The sequence below is a fragment of the Zalophus californianus genome, chromosome 5 (assembly GCF_009762305.2).
Source record: "Zalophus californianus isolate mZalCal1 chromosome 5, mZalCal1.pri.v2, whole genome shotgun sequence".
NCBI classification, from domain to species: domain Eukaryota; kingdom Metazoa; phylum Chordata; class Mammalia; order Carnivora; family Otariidae; genus Zalophus; species Zalophus californianus.
Window position 1 is genome coordinate 7,247,049 of NC_045599.1, and position 12,010 is coordinate 7,259,058.

Sequence of the window (12,010 nt, forward strand, 5' to 3'; positions counted from 1 at the left end):
AGAATAGGAGAGATAGTAAGTTTCCAAAACAAAAATTAAGGGAATCTGTGACCACTAAACTAGTCCTTGCAAGAAATGTTAAAGAGGACTCTTTGAGTGGAAAGGAGAGAACAAAGATGAGAATGACAAGAAAGGATCAGAGAAAATCTCCAGAAACAATGACAAAAGAAGTAATAAAATGGCAATAAATACATATCTATCAATACTTACTCTGAAAGTAAATGGACTAAATACTGCAATTAAAAAACTTAGGGTTTCAGAATGGATAGCAAAAAAAAAAAAATCTCAACATAATAAAGAATATATACAAAAAATACACAGCTAATATCATCCACAATGGGGAACATTTGAGAGCTTTTCCTCTATAGTCAGGAAGAAGACCGGGATGTCCTCTCTCACCACTGTTATTTAAAATAGTACTGGAAGTCCCAGCCTCAGCAATCAGACAACAAAAAGAAATAAAATGCTCCCAAATCAACAAGGAAAATATAAAACTTTCACTATTTGCAATGACATTGTGGTTCATATAGAGAAAACCCTAAAGACTCCACCAAATAAATATTAGAACTTATAAGCAGATACAGGAAAGTCATAGAATATAAAATCAAATGTACAGAAATCTGTTGAATTTCTATACACCAAAAAGGAAGCATCAGAAGGCAAAAGTAAGGAATTAATCCAACTTACAATTGCACCAGAACCAATAAGATACCTAGGAATAAACCTAGCCAAAGTGTTAAAAGACCTCTACTCTGAACACTATGAAACACTGATGCAAGAATTTGAGGATGAGTCAAAGAAATGGAGAGACATTCCATGCGCATGTATTAGAAGAACAAAGATTGTGAAAATGTCTATAGTACATTTAGTGCAATCTACACATTTAGTGCAATCACTATCAATATGGTAACAAAAGTTTTCACAGAGCTACAAGGAACAATCCTAAAACTTGTATGGAGACAAAAGTCCCTGAATAGCCAAACAATCTTGAAGAAGAAGAAGATGGGCATTAAAGAGGGCATGTGATATGATGAGAACTGGGTGATATACTCAACTAATGAATTATTGAACATTATATCAAAAACTAATGATGCATACCTTGGCTAATTGAATTTAAATTAAAAAAATGCTTCTATCTTAGGGGAAAAAAAGAAAAATCTGGAGACATCACAGTTCTGGATGTCAAACTATATTTCAAAGCTGTAGTCATCAACACAGTGGTTCTGGCACAAAAACAGACACATAGATCAATGGAACAGAATAGAAAACCCAGAAATGGACCCTCAGCTCTATGTTCAACTAATCCTTGACAAAGCAGGAAAGAATATCCAATGGGAAAAAGACAATGTCTTCAACAAACAGTTTAGGGAGAACTGGACAACAACAAACAAAAGAATGAAACTGAACAACTTTCTTACACCACAAACAAAGGCAGATTCAAAATGGATAGAAAACCTAAATGTGGCATGAAAGTATAAAACTCCTAGAAGGGAATACAAGCAGTAACCAGTTTGAGCTCAGCCATAACAAATTCTTACTCAGTATGTCTCCCTAGGCAAGGGAAACAAAAGCAAAATAAACTCTTGAGACTTTATCAAAGGAAAAAGTTTCTCCACAGGGAAGGAAACAATCAACAAAACTAAAAGGCAACGTATGGAATGGGAGAAGATAGTTGCAAATGACATATCTGATTAGGGTTAATATCCAAAATAAGTAAAGATATTATAAAACTCAACACCCAAAAAGCTAATAATTCAATTTTAAAATGGGCAGAAGACATGAACAGACATTTACCTAAAGAAAACATCCACATGTACCACAGACATGAAAAGATGCTCAACTTCACTCATAACTGGTTCCCTACAAATTAAAACTATACAGAGATAGGACCTCACACCTGTTAGAATAGCTGAAATCAACAACACAGAAACAACAGGCATTGGTGAGGATGTGGAGAAAGGGGAACTTGCCTATACTGCTTTTGGGAATACAAACTGGTGTATTTACTCTGGAAAACAGTATGGAGACTCTGCAAATTTTAAAAATAGAACTACCCTACAATGCAGGAATTGCACTACTAAGTGTTAACACAAAGGGTACAAAAATACTAATTTGAAAGGATGCACACATCCTGATGTTTATAACAACATTATCAACAATAGCCAAATTATGGAAAGAGTCAGGTGTGCGTTGACTGATGAATGGATACAGAAGAGGTGGTATACACACAACACACACACACACACACACACACACACACACACACACACACACACAATGGAATATTGCTCAGCCATAAAAAAAGAATGAAATCTTGCGATTTTCAAAGACAGGAATGGAATTAGAGAGTATTATGCTAAGTGAAATAAGTCACTTAGGGAGGGACAAACAACACCATATGATTTTACTCATATGTGGAGTTTAAGAAACAAAACAAATGAGCAGACTGATGAGAGACAAAGAGACCAAGAAACTGACTCTCAACTGTAGAAAATGAACTGACAGTTACCCAAAGGGAGGGGGTAGAAGGATGGGTTAAATAGGTGATGGGGATTAAGAATGCACCTGTGATGAGGACCAGGTGTTGTATGGAAGAGTTGAATCACTATTTTGTACACCGGAACCTAATATTACACTTTGTTGACTAACTGAAATTTAAATAAAAACTTAAAAAATACTAACTAGGATTTAAATAAAAACCTGAGAAAAATAAAAATAGCAGTTTAGAGAAAAAAAGTCAAAGGAGTCTAGGATGAGTCATCTGCAGGCTAAAACGCTGGAGGACACAGTAGGCTCCAGTCCACAAGTATGGGCCTTACAAACAAATGTCATTATCTGGAGAAAGGATATCATGGACAAACATGGTATGAGAAAATGATCAACTTAGTTGCAGAGTACATATACAGAAAAAGGTTCAGAAGAATTGCTCCTATCTTGTTCCCTGGTCTATCCCAACTACCTAGTACATGCTATACACCCCATAAATATAGTTTAGGGTGCCTGGGTGGCTCAGTTGGTTAAGCGACTGCCTTCAGCTCAGGTCATGATCCTGGAGTCCCAGGATCGAGTCCCACATCAGCCTCCCTGCTCGGTAGGGAGTCTGCTTCTCCCTCTGACCTTCCTCCCTCTCATGCTCTCTCTCTACCATTCTCTCTCTCTTTCAATAAATAAATAAAATTCTTTAAAAAATATAAAAAAATATATAGTTTAAAGCAAAAATTAAGAGGCAGCCCAAGGAATAGAGAAGGTATTTGCAAATGAGATTACAAATAAAGGGCTGGTATCCAAAAATCTATAAAGAACTTCTCAAATCCAACACCCAAAAAACAAATAATCCAGTCAAAAAATGGGCAGAAGACATGAACAGACACTTCTCCAAAGAAGACAAACAAATGGCTAACAAACACATGAAAAAATGTTCAACATTTCACTAGCCATCAGGGAAATTCAAATCAAAACCACAATGAGATACCACCTTACACCAATTAGAATGGCTAAAATTAACAAGGCAGGAAACAACAAATGTTGACGAGGATGTGGAGAAAGGGAACCCTCTTACACTGTTGGTCGGAATGCAAGCTGGTACAGCCACTTTGGAAAACAGTTTGGAGGTTCCTAAAAACATCAAAAATAGAGCTACCCTATGACCCAACAATTGCACTACTGGGTATTTACCCCAAAGACACAGACATAGTGAAAAGAAGGGGCACCTGCACCCCAGCGTTCATAACCACAATAGCCAGACTGTGGAAAGAGCCAAGATGCCCTTCAACAGATGAATGGATAAAGAAGATGTGGTACATATTTACAATGGAGTATTACTCAGCCATCAGAAAGATGAATACCCATCATTTTCATAGACATGGATACAACTGGAGAAGACTATGCTAAATGAAATAAGTCAAGAAGAGAAGGGCAATTATCATATGGTTTCACTCATATGTGGGACATAAAGAATAGCACGGAAGACTACAGGGAGAGGGAAAACTGAAGGGGAAGAAATCAGAGAGGGAGCAAAACCATGAGAGACTATGGACTCCGGGAAACAAACTGAAGGTTTCAGAAAGGAGGGGGTGGGGGGAAGGAGTTGCTGGGTGATGGGTATTAAGGAAGGCCCGTGTTGTGATGAACACTGGGTGTTATATGCAACTAATGAATTGTTGAACACTAGATCAAAAACTAATAATGTCCTAAATGGTGGCTAACTGAACTTAATAAAAAAAATAAAGCAAAAATTAACTTTTAAAGCATGATTTTTGTTTGAGAGATTATATTATGATTGATTTTAATTTTTTTAAATGCTATTACTTTGTATTATTGAAATATAACTGACATACAATGTTATATTAATTTCAGGTGTACAATATGTTGATTAAATTTTCTTTTTAATGGCTCGTGTTTCTATATTTTTCTATTATTAACACATCAACATTTAAATTATAGAACAATTACTCTAAAATGCAATATTAAAGCAACACCAATTACACTGGAGTGACAGAAAAAAGAGTACAATCAGCAATCTAATGAGTGATTGAGACAATGATGTAAAGTGACCCCTTCGATTTTATTCTCAACTACAGTACTGATTAGTGGTGCTGTCCTTGACACATCAATTGGTCTGTGATTTGCAGATGCAACTCTCCTATCTTTCAGATAAGAGAAAGGTAAGAGAACTGTATCAGTACCTCACACAGTATTTTTGAAAATTAAATGAGGATAGATATACAAATATGTAAGGAAAATGTTTTATAATGTGAAAATGCTAAGGCCACATATAACCTGACATCTATTTCACAGATAAGATTTTATTGGTGATAGTGAAATGTGAGATTACTGTTAATATTTTTAAGATTCCCATTTTAATAATAATAAAAGATTGGGATGCCTGGGTGGCTCAGTTGATTAAGTGTCTGCCTTCAGCTCAGGTCACGATTCCAGGGTCCAGGGACTGAGTCCTGCATTAGGATCCTTGATCAGTGGGGAGCCGGCTGCTCCCCCTGCTTGTGTGCTCTCTCTCTCCCTGACAAATAAATAAAATAAAATCCTTAAAAAAATAAGAAGAAAAGATTTTTAAAAGACATGAGGAGAGAACCAGAACAGTGCAACAGGGAAACCTATTGCCTTTGTTGTTGTTGTTGTTGTTGTTAGGTCTCTTAATTGTACTCTTCAAAGTCCCAGAAGGAATTTATCAACAACAAGCCTCATCAACTCCCATAATGGGTATAGTAAAACCAGGATGATGCCACTCTCTTGTTTATCTTTATACAGTTAGCTAACCGTGTCTACACACCATTACCCAGATGGGTAAGGACTACACCATCATCTGATGCTGAGTTCAATAATATAGAAAGAACTACATGAGCAAAAATGTAATTAATGTTTTTGACTTGTTCTCCTAATACATGTTATTAGTTCTTGACCACATTTCCTCAAATTTTCCTTGTCATCTATTTTTATGAAGAAAAGCAAATGTGATTTTTAAAAAAATCAAGTATAATTAACATACAATGTTATAATAGTTTCAGTTGTATGATATAATGATTCAACAATTCTAGACATTTTTCAGTGCTCATCTAGGTAAGTGTACTCTTAATTGCCCTTTTTTGACTGAATCATGTAACAATAACTTACTGCAACATATTAGGAAATGGTTTTTTGGTTTCCATTTATGTATGGAGAATAGAATATGCATGCCCGCCACGTTTTGAATGATATGTTTGTTTTATTGAGGCTGAAATTTTACAGAAGTAATGAGACTGATTTCACTTGGAGTGGGCATTATTTCTGGTAGTTAGAAAACTGAAAAAATGTCTCAAATATATGTATATATTATATATATATATATATACATATATTTGAGAAACATATATATAAGAAACTGACAGTGATGGATGCACCCAAATTGTAGACTGTGGTGGGAAGATAGTGTTCTAGAAAGCTTAGGCAGCATTATAGGCTCTGGGTTCTATCACCTGATTGAGAGTGAGACACAAATCTTCCTTCATGTAAATTTATCAGTTACCCTGATAATTTTTTAAAGAATTTTCTCTTCTATTAATCTTATGTTAAAATGTCTATACTGGGAATTTGAACTGTTTAATTTATAAAAGGTGTAAAGATGATTAAGTACTTCATTGTCTCTTGGGAAAGGTAAAATATAGAATGATACAGAACAATAGAACAATTTCTGGATTTTTGTCAGGTTCAAGTAAAGATTTGATATTCTATAACCACTATTAAAAACCAAACAAGCAGGGATGCCTGGGTGGCTCAGTCAGTTAAGTGTCTGCCTTCGGCTCAGGTCATGATCCCAGGGTCCTGGGATTGAGTCCTACATTGACTCCTTGCTCAACAGGGAGCCTGCTTGTCCCTCTGTCTGATGTTCCCCCTGCTGGTGCTCTCTCTCTCTCTCTGATAAATAAATAAAATCTTTAAAAAAAATAAAATAAATAAAAATATAAAACAAAAACAAGGAGATAGTTTGAAAATTAAAAATATGTATTTAAATTTAAAAGTTATTAAAATTTATTTAAATATATATCCAATAATATATTATTAATTATTAATAAATATTATTATGTTTAATATATTTTAATCTTAATATATTTAATACAGTATAATATATATGTAATATATATACATATATATATGTATTTTAGTAAACTCTACACCCAACATGGGGTTCAAACTCACGATCCCAAAATCAAGAGTCACATGCACTTGCACTGAGCCATCCATGTGCCCCTACCACCACTATCAATAATTCCTCAAATTAAGATATGCATTATTTTATTTACATTAAACACAAACAACTGGATAGAGAAAATAAGAATGAACAGGGTGGCCCGTTACCTTGCATGGTATAGACAGCGTTCTATTGTCTGCCTGCTGTGCCAGGTAGACTGTTCAGTGTGGCTTGATCTCAGTGACTCCCATTTACCAAAAGAAACAGTTTTGCTTCATTTGACTGCAAAAAAACTGACTCATAAAGCAGGTAGGTTTCACTTTTACTGGGCTGTTTTAAAATTTTGTACAGAGGTCAGCTTTCATCTGCCTAGGTGGGGTAGAAAATGAGAATTAGGTTTAAATTTTTTAATGCAACATGTACCAGATTTATTGGATATTTATATTAAGGCATCAAATATATTTTCAGTGCTTTCTACTGCTTTGGAACCCAGAACTTGGGACTGTTAATAAATTGAATATTGTAATTAGTATTTGTGATCATTACAAGAGTATATAATGTTTTGAAAGTCAGAATTTATTACTGAAATACCCTGTATCATAGCCACTCCTAAACTCTTCCTATAGACAAGAGCCAATATCTATTTATTTTTTATTTTTGTTGGTAAGGACTCTTAAAATTCAACATTTAACATGTCAGTAGTTGGGAAGTTTCAAAGGTTTGATCTCTAGAAGAGAAAATGTAAAAGAAGCTGTTATTGATTCTTTTCAGAAAGGGCAGATATATTTTACTTGTATTGTTCTTTCTTATTTATTTTCAGTCATTTTAAAATTCTACTTTACATCACACACACACACACACACACACACACACACACACACAATATTTTTGCCTGAATAGATGGACTGTGACCTCCTTCAATGTAATCAATTTATTTTTTTTCTTTTGTCTTCAGCATTTAACACAAGTATAGGTTTTGAGTAGCCAGATTTGGTAGGGTAGGGGGAGTTGTATTATAGTCAGAGACAAACTCAGCATTATTCAGTTTTGCTCTCTACATCTCAGTTTTGATGAAAAACTGGTTACTATAAACAATAAAGTAGACCATGTTTGTAAAAGCAACTAAAGCTTGTCTTGTAAATGACAAAGATCTTGTAAATGCAAATTCTTCTTCCTGAGACTTAGAACAAATGGTAGGAGATTTAAGCAGATGAAGTTGGAGAAGCAAATACTAGATAGTACTAAGATAAGATTTTCCATAAAGATCTGCTTAACCAGAATAAAAATAATAAATATATCATATATAAATATAAACATAAATATATATTAGTCTGGGGCTACAGAAATTGCCAAATCCAAATTCTTATGTGTATGAATAGATACTAAAACTAGCAAACTGAAACAATTCACCTTATATCATAAAACACAAATACTAACTGCCATCTCTCACACAGATTTTGCATAATTACCATAGATATTAACTCTTTAAATTAACAATATATGTGCTTATTCATCTGCAGCTTGTAATGTTCTAAGCACTTTCATTATGTTATGTCATTTAATCCTGAACATACTTGAGATCTAACATTATTATCCTGTTTTTATATAAAGTGGACAAAGGGACTGTGGGTAGAGGATAATCTGGACCCACAGTTACAGTCCAACCTCAAAGTTTGGGCTCCTAAATTGATGTCCCTAGGATATCTAAGGGGTTGGTCATTGGTGAGGAACTTGATCTGCTCCTGTGGATACATGGATCACTCTGCACAACCACAGAGCATCACACCCTGGCCTGATTGTACAGACAATAGGGGTTCACGTTTTTGGTATAAATATTCCCCAAGTTATGTTTCAGTTACTTTCTAAATCTTTCTCATGTGGAAGAGTTTTATCTAAGAGTTTTTAAGATCCAGTTGGATCTTTAAACCTGAAAACTTGATTCCTTTTTGATTTCCATAACAAAAAACTCTATAAATAAGAGACATTACTGTCTTTTTTCCATGATTCACTTTTTGTGTTTTTCTATGGCAGTGATTCCAAAAATTTCCATACTCATTGATAAACAACTATCCATCATCAGGAAATCTCATGACCTTGAATTGTGGCAACCTTACTCTAAGTTACCAATATTAATTTGACACACAATGTTACAGTAATCTCAGTTATACAACATCATGATTCAACAAATTATATGTTATGCTATGTTTACAAGTTTAGGTTCCATCTGTCATCATACAAACTATTATGATATTATTAACTATATTCCTTATGCTGTGTCCTTTATTCCTGTGACTTATTCATTCCATTACTGAAAGACCGTATCTTCCATTCCCTGCTGCACATTGTACCTATCACCCCACAACTCTTCCCTCTGGTAACCATCAGTTTCTTCTCTATATTTCTGGTTCTTGTACTGTTTTTTGTTTATTCATTTGTATTTTTAGATTCCACATATGGGTGAAATTATGTAATATTTGACTTTCTTAGTCTGACTTATTTCATTTACCATAACACCCCTGTGGGTCTATCCAAGTAAAAAGAGGCAGAATCTTATCCACTATGACAGTGGCATAATATATATGTGCACATAATACATATATATGCACACACACACACCATTCCTTCCTTATCCACTTAGGTTGTTTCCATATCTTGGCTATTGTAAATAACACTGCAATAAACATATGGGTACATATAAAAATATACAATGGAATATTACTCAGCCATAAAAATGAAATCTTGCCATTTGCAATAACATGGGTGGAGCTAGAGAGTATTATGTTAACTAAAATAAATCAGAGAAAGAGAAATATCATATAATTTCACTCATATGTGGAATTTAAGAAACAAGGTAAATGAGTAAAGGGGAAAAAAAAGAAGAGAGAGAGACAAAAAGAAACAGACTCTTAACCATAGAGAATAAACTGATGGTTACTAGAATGGAGGTGGGTGTGGGGATGGGTTAAATAGGTTGTGGGGATTAAGAGTGCACTTGTGATGAGCACCAGGTGTTGTATGAAAATGTTGAATCACTATATTCTACACTTGAAACTAATATTACACCATATATTAACTAATTAGAATTTAAATAAAAACTTAAAAAAATGAAGGTCCCGGGGCGCCTGGGTGGCTCAGTTGGTTAAGCGACTGCCTTCGGCTCAGGTCATGATCCTGGAGTCCCGGGATCGAGTCCCGCATCGGGCTCCCTGCTCAGCGGGGAGTCTGCTTCTCCCTCTGACCCTCTTCCCTCTCGTGCTCTCTATCTCTCATTCTCTCTCTCTCAAATAAATAAATAAAATCTTTAAAAAAAAAAATGAAGGTCCCCTGAAGATTTGAAAAAAAAAATAAAAATAAGCATGCTTATAGTGTTTTTGGTTTTTTTGGGGAAAATGTATACCCAGAAGTGGAACCATTAAAGTACTGATATTTTTGACCCACTGCTGTGAATTCTTAGATTTCTAGTAAGTTTGTTCAATTATAGGTAATTTATAATCCTAAAATTTACAGGTCCTTGGAACTTCCCCTCATTGGCACACTGGGTTGCCATATGTAAACATGCAAACACACACACACACAAACACACACACACTCACACACTCAAGCTCACTAAACATTTATATCAGGTGCTCGTATCCCAGGAGTGATCTATTAACTCCACAGCTCTCCTTGGTGATCCAGATGAAATCCAATGGATAATACCACTTGGGTGGCCAACCATACTGGACGATCAGATTTTGACCTAGTGGGACTCTTCAGTCAATTCAAGTACCCAGCTCTCCTTTGTGTGGTCATTTTTGTGGTTTTCCTGATGGCCTTGTCTGGAAACACCATCCTGATCCTTCTGATCTACTGTGATGCTCACCTTCATAACCCCATGTACTTTTTTATCACCCAGTTGTCACTCATGGATGTGATGTACATTTCTGTCACTGTGCCCAAGATGCTCATGGACCAGGTCATGGGTGTGAAGGAGATCTCAGCCCCTGAGTGTGGGATGCAGATGTTTATTTGACACTAGTAGGTTCAGAATTTTTCCTTCTAGCTGCCATGGCCTATGACCGATATGTGGCCATCTGCCATCCACTCCGTTATCCTATCCTCATGAACCATAGGGTGTGTCTCCTCTTGGTGTCTTCCTCATGGCTTCTGGGATCTGTGGATGGATTTATGCTCACACCTGTTACCATGACCTTCCCCTTCTGCAGATCCCAGGAGATCCACCATTTCTTCTGTGAGGTCCCTGCTGTAATGAAGCTCTCCTTCTCAGACACTTCCCTCTATGAGACAATCATGTACCTGTGTTGTGTCCTCATGCTCCTCATCCCTTTGACAGCCATTTCAAGCTCCTATTCTTTCATCCTCTTCACCATCCACAGGATGAACTCAGCAGAGGGACGGAAGAAGGCCTTTGCCACTTGTTCTTCCCACATTATGATGGTCATCCTCTTCTATGGGGCTGCAATCTATAACAGCATGCTCCCCACCTCCTACCACATCCCCAAGAAGGACATGATTGTATCTGTCTTTTATACCATACTCACTCCTGTTCTAAATCCTTTAATTTATAGTCTTAGGAATAAGGATGTTACAAGGGCTCTAAAAAAAAATGTTGAATGTGGGATCTGTCTTACAGGAAACTATGAAGTAGGGAATATTTGTACTAATGTTTTTTTTTTCTTCACTTTACAAATGAAAACTTTAGGATCCTATGCCAATGTGTTTCTTAAGATTCTTATAACATGATTTGTCGTCACCTATTCGTCCCTTTTGAAGGAATTGTGTCCCTGTACTGGAAATTAATTCCTTTTTATACTTCTGCATTCAAAATATTTGTACAATTGTATTATAGCCGTGTTATCTTTTTCTGAGTAATCATATTCTTAAGAAATACATAATGAAATATTTAGAAACAAAATCATAAGGTGTGCAACTGATGAGAGAGAGATGGAGATACCCCATTTATACCAAATGGGGTATAAACTTATAGGAGAATCTAGGCAAAAGGAATATGAGTGTTAATTGTACTATTATTATTGATACTAACTTTCCATAAATTTGAAATTACCTAAGGATAAAACATACAGTATCAGACTTTCGTCTATTTTAAAAATGTGTCCTTGCTGCATAGTGGCAGTGTAAGTGACAAACCCTGGAAATCATGCATATGTTAACATGGCTGATCATTACTGCAACAATCCAGTTGTTGGCCTGTTTTTAATTAGGGGGTTTTGTTCTTTAGGTTCCAAACCTGAAGCCATCCAGTGGTTGTTACCCTCTCTTAATTCATTAGTCCATTGTGGTAGAAGGTACTGTGGGAAAAGCATT

The 12,010-nt window shown here is 35.5% G+C and overlaps 1 protein-coding gene across 1 annotated transcript; it reads left to right on the forward strand.

Annotated features, from left to right (window-relative positions):
- Positions 1–10,373: 10,373 nt before the first annotated feature.
- Positions 10,374–11,333, forward strand: LOC113929501 (olfactory receptor 2T29-like). The gene is given in 3 exon segments (XM_035727739.1): positions 10,374–10,686; positions 10,689–11,284; positions 11,286–11,333. Coding segments are annotated over 3 exon segments (957 nt in total).
- Positions 11,334–12,010: the final 677 nt, after the last annotated feature.